This window comes from Plecotus auritus, assembly GCF_963455305.1.
Source record: "Plecotus auritus genome assembly, chromosome: X".
Classification (NCBI taxonomy): Eukaryota; Metazoa; Chordata; class Mammalia; order Chiroptera; family Vespertilionidae; genus Plecotus; species Plecotus auritus.
The window spans coordinates 139,977,381-139,992,153 of NC_137784.1; the positions used below are offsets into that span (position 1 = coordinate 139,977,381).

Below are 14,773 nucleotides of genomic sequence, written 5' to 3' on the forward strand. Positions count from 1 at the left end.
TGCCCTGAAAGGGTCAAATTATTATCTATCCAGGAGGACTGAAGAAAAAAGGCGCGCAGAAACCGAGTGCATAAATAGGAGAAATTCTATTCCTCCTTTGGATAATTCGTAGCTCTTTCCATTCAAACAAAATACAGGACACCTCCCATACATGCTAGGGCATGTTCGTACATGTACACAGGCATAAAAGAAACATGCTGAAGGTATGACCAAAGATTGGGCAAAATACAGAAGTTTTCAGAAAATGAGGCAAAAACAAATGCAAAGAAATCCATTAACAAGGCTACAAGAACAAGGGTGGGGAGAGGAAACTGACAAATTTCCCACATTGAGGGGACCTGCCTTACTGACCGGCACCTACTACAGCTGGACTCCTTGACTGTTGAAACTCTAAAGCGGCCTCTTTTGTCTGAAAATTCCCACTATACTTCCCCAAACTAGAAGAAAGAGAATATTAAGTTAAGGCTAAGAAGAAAAGAGAGCAGAGAATTATAGTTGGCTTCACATTTTAAAAATTGTAATGTTTTCCCTTTCTTCAGATGGGAAGCAGACATGCTTATCCCTCCCCCAAATGTAATTATTCTCTTTCTCCCAGAAATTAATCAAGGCTGATAGTTTGGGAACACGATATAAGCAACTTCTGAAAAATGGCTCCAGCCTTTTTGTTTAGAAAACGGATTCCGATTCAAAGTTGGTACAAAGCTAAATTATATCCATGTGTTAAACACATGCTTTCAAATTGTTTGACAATAAAAAATCTGTTTCAAAATTAAAGCAGGTAAGAATACTCAACCTCTGTGCGTTTTATTATATTTTAATTATACCTCAATAAAATTTTTATAAACATTAAAGCAGGTATACAAAAACTATCAGCCAAACTTATTTAAGTCAGATTCACTTGAAAACGGTAACACAAAACCCCTGACCTGGTACAAATCCCCCAGAAATGGTCTCACTTTGGGAAAGGCTCTGGGATCTTTCGCACTGAGAGAATCAGAGCACTTTCCTCGGAAGTAGTACTTTTGTAAACACTAGCCACAAGTTAGCTTTTTCTGCTTGTTAGCTGGGTGAGATAGTTACAAGTGTGTCCCCGACAAGGAAGTCTCGGGACAGGCACTGGACACGTAGACGCGTTAGTAGTATTGAACTGGTAAATTAAGGTCCTCTGAAAGGAACTCAACCTTGTGCAGAGCAAAGGAAGAGGGCAGTGGGTTTGACAGTATCTGAGATGTTGGTCCCTGGTCTTTCCCTGAGGGTTTTCAGATGCCAGTCGAGTTAGAAACTTCCTACAGACAGGAGCTCTAGGAGTCCCGTGCTGTAGCTTCAAAGGATAAGTAGTTTTAGTGTCTGATAATCGCGGCCTCTTGCAAACTTATTAACAATGCAAGAATTCTCAATACGTATGCACATCAACATGTTGGTATAACTGGAAAGCCGCCTTGAAGTATTTACTGAATAAATACTCTGGGCCCAGCTGTTCTCAATAGTCTCTACAAAAAAAAACTCTGGGGCAATCTGCAATTCTCATAATGTGCTTATGAAAACTAGACTTGAAACTGGTTCAGAAACAATTAACTGTGGAAACGTTTTTATTCTTTTCACCAAAATGCCTCCCCAACACATGCCAGAATCTTTTTGGTGTATGGGGTTTCTACAACACACAAGGCAAAGGCAGAGACTGAGCTGTTCTCGGAAGTTGTTAATCACCTTTGCGTTGAACTGCGGGAGAGGGGATAGGTCCTCTTTCTTTTACCACGGCGATCCCGTTTAGAGTCACGGGGAGGCCTCTCCCTGCCTGAGCCCTCTCTCTTTACCCTGACTTTCTCTTTATTCCCATCACTTTCTGCTTCTGAATCACTCAGCTCCAAATCTGGGCAATACCCATCGTTTTCCTGATATGGAGCTTTCCCTGCAGAACGCCTGGCAAGCTGCTTGCCCCAGAGCTGCTCCCTGGGGCTAACCTTCTTGGCTGGCTTCCCATAGCACTGGAGGCCTTCTGTGGTCCTCACCCACCTGGTGGTGGACTCCTTAAAGGACCGGCTGAAGTGTTCCACGGTAGGTTTTCTAAAGCTGCCCTGACTGGCCAGGTGGGAGCTGAGCATGGAATCCTGGCCACATGACATTTCACTGGAGCTGTCTTTTGGGGTGCTATCCCCAGACCAGCTGCCCTCCAGGCCATTGGATTTGGCAAACTTGGAGTGAGAATGTTTTTTCCCATTTCCAATTAAGGACTGTCCATGCAGGGCAGCTTGGAGGACCAGAGGTTTCCCCAGTGACTGCCCTTGATAGGACTCCGGAGATGGAGTCATCCAAGCCGGACTAGGATCCTTTGATTCACTCCTAGAAAGGCCCAGACCGGTCAGGAAACAGTGATTGTTGCTCTCTAATGGATGCCTCGGGTGGGATTTCACTCTCATTTCTAGTGATTCCTGAGGCACTTGTGCGCTCCCCATACTGTGAACAGGGGAGTTGCTGCCAGGAGAGAGGGGTCCATGATCAGTCTCTGCGGAGCTGTTTCGGCAGTCTTCCGGGGCTGATCTGGGCATTTTTAACTTTAAGGTAATTCTCGGTGGTGGGTAAAACAATGAGTTTTCTAGTGCACTTGTCAAAGGAAGTCCTGAGATCAAAAAGAAAGATTCATTTTAACAACTGATTCAAATAACGACGTACATGCTGATGGCAGAGTGCATTCACATATGCATTTTCCAAAGGTCGAACAAGCACCTGACTTTGACATGGATGTACATCATGGCATGGCAGCGGGAGGGAGCTGACCTAGAGCTTGGGGCAGGGGCAACTCAGCAACCTCACCTCCGCTCTTGGCGTCTGTAAAATGATCACAAGGACTAGTGTGCTGCCTCCGACATCCCATCTGTGCCCTTCCCATGTCTGAAAAGAATGGCGCTAGCAATGACACACAAACAGGGCCTCCCTATTTGTCTATCTGTACGTGTGTGCCTGTGTGTGGGTACAGCACGGAACTTAGCATGTGCCCTAAACTGAAACATTTCAGATCCCATCCTCCAATCTCCCCTGGCCGTTTTGAAGCAGGTCAGACGTCAACCCTTGGGAACACAGCTCAGGCTTTGGTGGGTGAAGAATACGTGAGTGTAGGTTTTAACATGGCATCAATGGAAATGGTAATGGGTGGGTCCCATGTATTTTATGTCCTGGCGGGAAAGAATCACGACATGCCTGCCAATGGCTTGCAGTAAGTTTAGTCTGGGGAGCGCTGGCAGTCAGTCACCAGGTTATGCAATGTACAGTCATTGAGGACCGGTGTTCCTCTCTCTGATTCTGAGTGCTCTGAAATGCAGAGTACTACCAGACAACCCCTTCTTGCATAGGGACTTGACCTTTGCCTATTACCATCTTAATGTAGCCTCGCAAAAATGTCAGACAGAGAGGACAGCTATTAGGTGCCCCAATGGATAGAATTTGTCCCCTAAGGGTCCATGTTGAACACTTGCAGCCCGCTTCTCTACCAGGGGCTGATGCCACGAGCAGTTATGGGGCTGGCTCCCACCGATCAGAAGCCACATGGTCTAGGGACCAACAGCATGTAGCATGCAGGGGCTCCTCCCTGCTGTCTTTTGGTTCTTCTTGTCTTGTCTGTCATGGTGCTCTCGTGGCTAAGAAGCCCTGTTGCTTCCTGCTACACCATTCTGTTGGGACCCATGATACTAAAAAATACCCCGAGCCCTTGATGCCTACGTAATACCTAATTTCTGGGTGTTTCTCTTGCTCTACGGCTGGCCCTCGGCAGGAGCTGGATTCTGCACACTCTGCTCAGTGACCCCTGCTTGCCCAAGCTCTGCCACCAACTTCTGTGTTACATGAGGTCAGGGAGGCTACACACACGTCACTGAACATGACTCATCATTCCAGCCAAGCTCCCAGGTCTAGGGCACTGTCATGTTCACCAATCTCTCTCATTCATGGGCAGCGTACCCTGCAGGCAGGGATTCTGTCTCGCTGATTATCTTCTAGCTCAGTTTTTAGTCCATTGTAGGTGCTCAACAGCTACAGGGGTTGGCAAAAGTAGGTTTACCGTTGTGAGTATGCGAAACCGAATTTATTCTTATATTATTTATTAATTACTGTATTATTTATTATTAACCTACTTTTGCCTACCCCTGTGTCAGCGAATAAATAAAGAGATAGGGACCCAGATCTCCTAACTTCTAGCTACGGATTTGTTTTAACAGACTATTGTTATGATGGCTAACACTGGAACGAAATGTTTTCTGGAAACTAGGATTAGATACTGTCTTCTTGATTTCTAAATAAATCCAATAATTACAAAATAATGTCATGGCTCCATCTAATCGCTCCGAACATCTGCCTGGGGCCTAGATCACCTGCCTCAGACATGCAACTCCTTGAACCCCACCCTGGGATTTCCTGTCATGAGGCGACAGCTAAACGGGCCATGTTATATCAGGGTTGGACTAGAACAAATGAGATACTGGACAAGAATTTTAAAAGATTTTTTAAGTGAAACAATTGACATACAGTTTAAACTGTTGAACTGGGATGCAACCAGAATCTGTGCATTTTCTAGAATATCTTTGATTTAGACGTTACCTTCGGCCGCTTCCTGGTTAAGCAGCTGGACTTGCAAGCCAAAGATCTGTTCTTGTGCTTTGTTGTATGACAGCTTCAGCTTCTCTCGTCTGGTTATCATGTAGCACAGATTTCGGACCTGAAAGCCCAACCCCCAGCGAGAAGAGATTTTTGTTATGCTATGCAAATCTGACAATTCAAGTTGCTTCGCTAAAATTTAGACAACTAAAGCCAGATGGGCTGGCAGCGAGGGGGGGCGGGGGAGGAGCTGGCGAGGAGAGAAGCCGCAATCCAAAAGCTGCACGAGAGTCACTCCAGAGCAATGCACACAGCACCGACAGTCATGGGATCACGGCTCCCATGTCAAGCAGCAGCACAAGCACAACGTTTCAGAGCCGCCTCCGGAAACCTCCTCTCCCTGCCGTGTCCTGGGCTCCATGTTCATCTGCACACTCGGGTGGGAAGACTGAATGATGATTTCACATTTCAGCCTTCCCTTTAGGTGCCTGGGTAAACAGTGGCAATGCTGGATCCAGTACAATTTCCTAAGGAGCGCTGGGCCAGCGGGAGAGAAGTCTGCTAGGAAACCGGAAGTGACCTTTTGGCTCACAGCTAGAAGGGTGAAATCCTCATTGTGTGATGCGCCCACCTGGACAAAGTACTCAGCCTTTCTGCACCCCAATTTATTCATCAGTAAGTAGGGATAATAATAACACTTTCTTCACAGGCATGTAAGGACTAAATGACTTAATACTTATACACAGTAAGTGCAATATATGTGAGTGAAAATTTAAAGTGAAAATTTAGTTTCCTTCCAAATTCTGGTAGCGGAGAAAAAACCAGGCCATCTCTATAATTATACAGGCCTAGAGGCCCGAGGCAGGAAATTCGTGCAAGAGTGGGCCTTCCTTCCCGCCGCTGCGGGCACCGGCTTCCCTCTGGCACCCGGGGCCCGGGCTTCCCTTGCAGCCCCAGCTTCTTCCAGAAGGATGTCCGGTCTAATTAGCATATTACGCTTTCATTATTATAGATTATAAAATTCTCTAAGGCAAACAACAGAGCCTAGCTTATGTTTGAACCCCTGTAGTACCAATTTAGTAGCTACCCAATATACACACATCACGAGTTAAATGGAATTATGTGGACATGTTTTTGGTTGTCACAGCTGGGTACGGGGGGTTGCTACTAGCATCCAGTGGGCAGAGAGCAGGGATTCTGCCGAGCATCTTACAGTGTCTCCTACAACAAAGGACAGTCTCCTACAACAAAGAATTATCTAGTACAAATGTTAACAGTGCCGAGTTTGAGAAACTCTGATCTAGCGCTTTCCTGACCAAAATTCGTTCTTTCTTAGGAATCTTGCAGTCTTAAGCGTGTCAGTAAAACATAACTGAGCCAATTTAGGCTCAATGGTGAACAAAACGTGAACCAAATGAGAAAGCATTTCAGATTTCACAGAGGATATAAGTTGAGGGCTGTCTAATTCCCTGAATATGCCTGCCAAAATTTAAACAGAGTCCAAGGTTGGGGGCCACAATGAAATCAGAATATCAGGACACAGAAGCCCACACCATAAATGAGGTGACCTTAACAAAACCTGGAAGTGGGACCCCCGCTTCTATGAGGACGGAGGCCTACCCACTAGTCACAGCCGGTCACCTTACCCGCTCCAGGTCCTGCCGTAGATGCATGAACATGCTCATGCGAGTGTGAATACTTTCCGCTTTTGGTTGCGCTAAGCCTTTCTCTTCATCCTCCCTCGGAGGAAACAATGGCTTATTGAAGTTACTCTTCCGCTTCAGTTTCCAGTAGTTGTAGATGAAGTCCACAGTTAGTATGGGCAGCCCCAGCTCTGTGGCCACATCTTGCACCTTGACCAGGTTATAGAATTCCTCCTCCAGCTCCTGCAGTTTCTGCGCCCGCAGGCTGGTCTTCTCGCTCTTGGCCTGGCTCTGCTCTTCAGCCCAGCAGAGCGGGTACTCGGTCTCGCCAAGTTTCTGCCTGCTTTGGCTGTGCTTCAGGCAGAAAGACTTAAATCTCACTTCATCATCCTCGTCGAGGATGGTCTTCATCTCCAGGTTGTGCTCGAAGGCACAGGTGACATGGAAGGCAGTGGTGCAGGTCTTCACTGAGCACTACAGGGAGAGAAGGGGTGTTAAGGCAGAGGGGCTGGGAGGAAAGGGGAAGCCCTGTATCCCTGGGCCTACACTGGGCCCCCATGGGAAGCAAAGGGAAGACAGGGGGAAAGCTGGTCCTAAATTGACCATGACAGAGGCTTTGAATGTACCCCAGGAAATCTGCTGTTATAGAAAACGGCAAAAACAGAGGCAAACAACCAACACCCCCAAATCTCAAACTCCTCTTTAAGGCTTAACGCAGCACCAAGTTTGTCTGAGACGTCTTCCTTGACCCCTGTGAAGAGTCATGCTATACCTAGTCTGTCTCCCACACTACCATATGCTATGCTACTATAATGGTACTTTTGCCTGGCCAGCATGGCTCAGTGGTTGAGCATTTACCTATGAACAAGGAGGTCACGATTCGATTCCCGGTCAGGGCACATGCCTGGGTTGCGGGTGTGGGCTTGATGCCCAGTGTTGGGGCCTGCAGGAGGCAGCCGATCAATGATTCTCTCTTATCGTTGATGTTTCTATCTCTCTCTCCCTCTCTGAAATCAATTAAAGAGTAACATGCTAATTGACCGTACCTTCGTGACTCCCACCAGCCAATCAGGAGTGAGTATGCAAATTAACCCAACAAAGATGGTGGGTTACTTTGCATACACAGGCACCGAGTGGCCAGGGATGGGGCAGGACGCTTGCATTGTCGCCATGGCAACAACGCAGGTGTTCCACACCACCCCAGCTGCTCTGGGCCTCTGGGCAGCATGGGAAGGCAGAAAGGCGGCTCTGGGCCGGAGCGAAAAGGTGGCTCCGGCCAGAGCAAAGGCGGTGCTGGCAGCCAGGGGAACGAAGGCCCATTCTTGCACGAATCTTCATTTGTGCATCGGGCCACTAGTATATTTTATAATGGTACTTCCACACTATACCTATAGTATAATAAACGTCAAATCCCTGGCCATAGCGCTTAAAGACAGAAGCTGTGCCATTCCTTATGCATTGCCATCAACTACTGAACAAGTAGGTGCTCCAAAAATGCGTCTGAGTAAGTGAAAGAAAACCGGAAAACACGTCTGGTTCAACAAAAATGAGCTAATTTGTGGAGGAAGTTAGTGATTTGAACCCCTCAGGTTAGTAATAACTAAACAGAATACATGTGGTTTTTAAATGTCAATGTGCATTAATAATCTCCAAATAATGGTCTACTGTAGGGATATACCACATTTCTTTATTCATTCATGAGATGATGCCTGCCTGGAACACCAAGGGCCTGGTGCACATGTTCTCAGAAATTCTTGCCCTTAATCCCCAATAATCCATGAACAGACAAATGGGTGGCACCAGAGCAATTTTCTCAAAACTTGATCACTAAACTCTAGCTCCAACAGCAGCCACCAGTTCTTCTGAGCGTTGACCTATGAACCAGGAAGGACGTCATGGTTCGATTCCTGGTCAGGACACATGCACAGGCTCTCCTGGGGGAGGGTCTTTAATGCAGCCTGGCACTGACTCAGACTATAAAACTATTTCACACTTCTTTTCTCCTCACACTTCTAGGCCCACCCACATCCTCACTCTCACCTGCCGCTCCTGCTTCCTGCCTGAGGAAGTTAACATAACCAAGAGCACTTCTGCAGACTCCCAGCAGCACATCTACCTACACACTTTGCCTTCAAGGCTGTTACCTGGGAAGAACTACCTGTTCTTGCCTAAAGCCACCACTCCATTATCTCTCAGCAATGGAAAACCTTGCTCCAGCAGTTTTTCCTCTCCACTGGATCACTACCTTTGCATGTATACTGCTATGTTCTATGTTAACAAGTATGCACACACATTTGTTATTTCTTCCATCTCAAAGACCTCCTTCCCTCACTTTTCTGGACTATTCCTAGTGCATTTCTTTGCCCTGACTCACAGCTATGTAGCTTTTGCTCTCACCACTCCACCCAAACTGCTCATCTAGGTTACCAATAGTCACAGTACTAAATTTAGGGGTCAATTTGTAGTCCTCTTCTTACTTTAGCAGCATTTTACACAATGAACTTTTCTTTCTCCTTGAAATGTTTTTTTCTTACCTTAGTCATGCTGCCAGTTACTAATTGTAATAAAAAAACCCATCCTTTAAAACAGCAAAAATAAGGGGAAAATGCAGGTATTGCATTAAGAAAAATAAGTTAATAAATGGATATAAATTCAATGTGCTAGTACAGAAGGACTAACAATTATTAAAACATGAAAAATATTTTATTTTTTTAGTGGGGAGAATTCATGTTACAAACTAATCTATAATACAATATATTTATCCAATAAACTCTAATTGAGCACTGATAACGGGTAGGCACTCTCTTTCATGCTAGGGGAAATTCAAAAAATGATACACAACCTTGGCCCTCAAGGGGCTCACATATGGGGAGCAACCAGGAGAGAACTTAGGAAAACATAAACAGGCAATGTGTTAAGGTAGCAGACCCCGTGGGAATAGTTTTCCTTAAAATTTTATTCCTTTATAGTTGTTAACGTGCTGTAGTTAAAATAAATGTTATCAGTAGGAAAAAAATTGAAAAAAAAAAGCAAGATGAAATAACTAATTCTGCCAGATACAAAAATGAATTTTAAAAATGAAAAGGGCCGTTGGGGTCCACCACTTCCCAGGACAAGACCCAGCATTGCTTGTTGGAGTGGCAGACCCCAGATCTGGAGCAAGTTAACAGGATGCTGTCACGGGGAGGGAGAGCCTGGCGGTTCGGTGTTAGCCTGCTCCACCACTGCTCATAGGGACTTACCTGAATGCACGCTCCTGTCTTCACTTTGCATAAGTAACAGACTAAGGCCCAGCGACTGGGTGGGATGTGGGAGATCTTTGTGATTGGTTCCATCCTTTCGGGACAACCAATGCTGACCTACAAATAAAATACCACCATAAGACAGACACACCCAGGTATTCCCACGGTACCTTTCACAAAGCACAAGTGATGTTACATGAAGCTCAGAACATCAAAACAATGAGGCGAGCCATGTCTCTTGAGGTTATCATGGAACCAAGAATAAATAAAACTTGTCTCTAGTCACTGCTCAGACCTTAAATCATTTCCAGAATGTAAGTGGTTTTTTTTTTTTTTTAATATATTTTATTGATTTTTTACAGAGAGGAAGGGAGAGGGACAGAGAGTTAGAAACATCGATGAGAGAGAAACATCGATCAGCTGCCTCTTGCACGCCCCCTACTGGGGATGTGCCCGCAACCAAGGTACATGCCCTTGACCGGAATCGAACCTGGGACCTTTGAGTCCACAGGCCGATGCTCTATCCACTGAGCCAAACCGGTTTTGGCTGTAAGTGGTTTATATATAGAATGAAAGGGCAGGAGTGAAGGCTTGGTTACCTTAGGGAATCAAAGATGTCTATACTTTACTTAGGAACCAAAGGAAGTTCCTAAGGAAAGGAATATAAATTCACAAAATCCAGCACCTATCCTGTTAGACACGGTGCCACAGGCTTTGCTTTTTTTCCATTCAATCAGCTAAGGATGAAAACCAGAGGCAGCAACAAGCCTTTCAGCTTGGCTTACACAGAAGCACGCCACTGTTGGAAAGCAGCAGTAATGTGTATAACGAAGGGATTGTAGTACAGAAGTAGGAAGGGTAAGGATAATAACATTTGTAGACTGAAGTCTTTAAAATCACGTATCTATCATTAGCTTACTTTACTCCCTCAGCCCAAGTAGCTTCGAAGTGAAATTGGTCTTTGGGAGAGTGCTGAAAATGTTTTAAAAAAGATGGAAAAAAAGGAAAGAAAAATAAGTGAAAAAGATGGAATTCCTCCCCCCTCCATGAAAATCAGAGGCCAAGCAACTTCTGGTAATAAAGTGTTTTCCTTCTTTTTTTTAAAGTTCAAATATGTACATGCGTTTCTAAGGCAGACACAACTTTAAAAAGTGAAAGCCTGTTGAATAAGGATGGTTAAACTGGTACAAACTCTGCCCACATCAAGAAACCAACAGCAGGAAGATCAGAGAGGTCTTTGGCAGCCCCAAAGGCACTAGGAACCATTAAGACAGGGGCCTTCCAAAGCATTAGGGCTGAGTTAATGAAATGTCTGACCAAATACAGCAGGCTAATTGTTAAGCTGATAATTTTAAATGGCCCGAGAATGATGTTATAAATATCCAAATGGCCCTCGGCAGGAAAGAGGTTCCCCACCCCTGCTCTAGGAGAATGTCAATAGGTGAGAAGGCTTCTTTGACTTTTAAAGAACTCTTCCTGAGGGAGCTGCTCTATTAGTTGGGGGATTTGCTGCTGGAAAATAGTCACTCTCAGTCAGAAACCTGAGGGTTCATTTTGTATGTCTTTAAGATGGATGTTCTTAGGAAGAAAAAGGAACCACTAATCAAATATCTTTGAATATACTGACTTCTATAGCCTTAAGAATATTACAATACGTATCTAGAACTTTCAGTTTAGCTCTGTGAGCTCGATTGTTGAATACCTCCGCCTGGAACTGACACAAGAATAAAGCCAGGAAGGTTTTAAAGGAGAATGAACTGCCGATATAGAGTCATCAGCTCCACCATGAACTGAATTCTGCAGTCTATCTTGTCCTACAGTTAAAACTGGCAAGTTTGCTGGCTTGGATAGGGGTTGGGGGAAGAGGATGTGAGTGGGATGTCCAAACGGGTTAATAAAAAGGGCAGCCCTAAGAAGTAAGTTATGTCTAGAAGCCCCTTTTAATCAACTGAGTATGCACACAACCCATCAGGAAATATTAGGAACTAAAAAACAAGATTAAATGAGGGAGGGAGTTCTGAATAAAGAATGTTTTAAGGAAATGTTGAGTCCAAGTTCCCAAAAGAGCTTCAAGAATCAAAGGGCACCCAGCACAATGGTGAAAAGAGCTGTTGCTCACTTAATAGCTTCTAACTGGAAACAACTCAAATGTCTGTGGAAGGGGAATGGATCAAGAAATCACGGCATAGCCGAAACCGGTTTGGCTCAGTGGATAGAGCGTCGGCCTGCGGACTGAAGGGTCCCGGGTTCGATTCCGGTCAAGGGCATGTACCTTGGCTGCGGGCACATCCCCAGTGGGGGGTGTGCAGGAGGCAGCTGATCGATGTTTCTCTCTCATCGATGTTTCTAGCTTTCTATCCCTCTCCCTTCCTCTCTGTAAAAATATCAATAAAATATATTAAAAAAAAAAAAAAGAAATCGCGGCATAGCCATCCAATGGGATACTACTCAGGAATAGACTGGGATGAATGCTGAGGCTACAACACAGTGCTGGGCAGACAGAAAGAGAGCACACTGCATGGTTCTCTATCTCTGGAGCAATGACCTCACGGGCCCGGATGAGTTCTCACCTCTGGAATCCACAGGGCACAGCTGACATGAGCCCATTTAGTCCCGGTCTTGGTGGTCTTCATGGCCCCACCTTTCTTTGGACATAACATACACTGCGCGGGAACGCCCACGACGCAGGAGCGGCACAGCCAGCTGCCTTCGGGCACCTTGAGGATGCCGTAGCAGGCCTGGAGGGAGGAGGAGAAGCGGGGACGTGGTTAGCATCTCCTCACCAGGGTCTGTGTCTGCTCTCTGGCACAGTTGATAAGATCAGCTTGTCTGTGTATGGGAACTGACTTTAAGGACAACAGAATAAGACAAGCTGCTATCTGAGTTTGGGAATTACATATTTCTTTTCTTTTTGCCCCAGTTTTCTAAAGCTTCCTCAGTGATTATTATAGTCAGTCATTTATTTATGGACTAACTCCTACACGCCATGCAGTGTTGTGATCAAGAAAAAAAAAGTATTAAAGATAATTACAGTGAAAGTTCTGAGGAGCAAAAGAGCTGATGTGTAGAGAGCCAACAGTGCCTGGTGCATAAAAACATGCCACAAATTGTAGCAATTATTTGCTTGGGTTGAAGAAAAAGGGCCTTGGGAATAAATCCTGAACTGAATATAATATTAGACTAATCACAATACTCCATAATGAGTTCTGGAAGCTGCTTCAGATCCTGGATGGAATCAAGTCGGACAAATAAATAGATGAATTACTGGGGAGAGGCGGGAGATTAGCTTGGAGATTCTAGATTTCCCTTCCGCTCCCTGCGATCTTGCCCATCCTCCCCCTCTTACTGCTCCACTCTCACCATCAGAGACCAAACCTGGGGCCACCTGGCTTCCCGTGTGGTCTGGCCCAGCCTCCACTACTGACTGCCTCACCATGGCAGCTTCCAATTCTGCGCCCGATCCAGGAGGTTCACCCACAGCTCAGACAGAAGTGAACAATAGTTGCCATTGCGTGCGTCACACTCCCACCAAACTGGCCCTCTTCCAGACTCTCTCTCTCCATATCACCACGCTTCCCACCTTCCAGATCCAAATCCTTGGGCTCATGTTATCCACGTTCCTTCATCTACTGTCCCTGGGGCTTGCTAGGCCGCCCTACCGAGTGACCCCTAGACTCTGACCTTCCTTGCCATCCCCACCATAATTGCGCCATCCAAGTCATCATATCATGCATGTTTAGATTGATTTATTTCTGAATTCTCTTTTTTTTAAAAAAATATATTTTATTGCTTTTTTACAGAGAGGAAGGGAGAGGGATAGAGAGTTAGAAACATCGATGAGAGAGAAACATCCATCAGCTGCCTCTTGCACACCTCCCACTGCAGATCTGCCCGCAACCAAGGTACATGCCCTTGACCGGAATCGAACCCGGGACCCTTCAGTCCACAGGCCGACGCTCTATCCTCTGAGCCATTCCGGTTTCGGCAATTTCTGAATTCTCTTCCTCTCCCTTCACACCTTCAGTCCTTCCTCTATTTGTCTGTCCTATTATTCTTATTAAAACAATGATTTCATACCATTGCATAGCAACAGACCCTCTAGAAATTCCTTCTGCTCTTACCCTCACCCCCTCTAAACCAGAGGTTGGGCAAACTACTCCAGGCCTGTCTTGTAAGGCCAACAAACTGAGAATAGTTTTCATATTTTAAAAGGGATGTTTAAAAAATGTACCAGAAACTGTATGTGGCCCTCAAAGTCTAGAATATTTACGATCTGGCTCTTCCAAGAAAACATTCGCTGGACCCTGCTTTGCAGCCTGCTGCTCCTCGCCTCGCCTCGCCTCTCAGGTCACTTCTTGATCCCCGCCCTCTGCCCTGTAGTGTCCCTCACCAGGTACGTAGTCTGTGTCACGTAGTGTCTTCTCTACTTAGGCTATTATGCTTCATCTCCTCAGTGAGATTTTAAGGTCACTGGAGGTAGGTCCTTTATCGTCAACTTATCTCAAATGCTCTCTCTCTCTCTATGCAAAGCCCGAGCTGGTGGTTCGGTAGAACGAATTAATTTAGCTCAAGAACTGAGGCTGGACTCCAACCCGGCTGCTCTCACCACAGCAGGGCATTTAGGGTTCTTAACTTTTAAATCTTTTCTTTCTCGGAGGCCCGGAAAGATCACCAGGAAAGTAAAGGAAGCTTCTTCCCTGAAGCAGAGCCTCTTCCAGCAGAAGACAGCGCTGGTTCCAGGAACACCTTTATCTGCCGGCCATTCTATTGGGTAGAAAATCATTCACGGAGCCTGTGTACACTTACTCACGGTCACAGGACCACAGAAGCTTCTATTTCACAGCAGCGGTTCTCAACTTTTTCTAGACCACAAATGACGAAAGCTGTGGACTCTCTTGAGAAAATTGCACACGTACATGAACATATGTTTTCCGACATGATTTCAGGGGCATAAACCCTGCCAGACATGATGTACTAGTACATGACAGATATAAAAAACTATGAGCATGTACCTTCAGGCAATTAATTTAGGTCTCAGTCTGAGTATTCAATACCTGGGCTAAGAAGCAGACACTGGAACATATAAAGGGACTTGGAATGATCTCAATTTTCATAGTTTTAATGAAAAAAATTCCAAGTTCCTTGCTAAAATCTGAAGTCTATTGATGCAAATCTCTCTTCTAAAGTACTGACCCTAAGTGTATTATAGGTACAGAGGAACAAACACTTGACATAATATGGTGGCAGTAAAGAGGCAAAATTATGTTTACTAAATATAGATGTTCAAGATTCTGTTGAGTAACC

At 45.3% G+C, this 14,773-nt stretch overlaps 1 protein-coding gene across 1 annotated transcript in view; it reads right to left on the minus strand.

Annotated features, from left to right (window-relative positions):
- Positions 1-1,703: 1,703 nt before the first annotated feature.
- Positions 1,704-14,773, minus strand: part of JADE3 (jade family PHD finger 3) — a gene marked incomplete at both ends in the record, with an annotated part of 48,154 nt that continues 35,084 nt past the window's right edge. The window contains 5 exons of the mRNA XM_080652765.1: positions 1,704-2,617; positions 4,588-4,705; positions 6,231-6,701; positions 9,470-9,586; positions 12,040-12,207. Of these exons, the coding sequence (XP_080508891.1) occupies positions 1,704-2,617; positions 4,588-4,705; positions 6,231-6,701; positions 9,470-9,586; positions 12,040-12,207 (1,788 nt within the window). The remainder of the gene's footprint in view (positions 2,618-4,587; positions 4,706-6,230; positions 6,702-9,469; positions 9,587-12,039; positions 12,208-14,773) is intronic.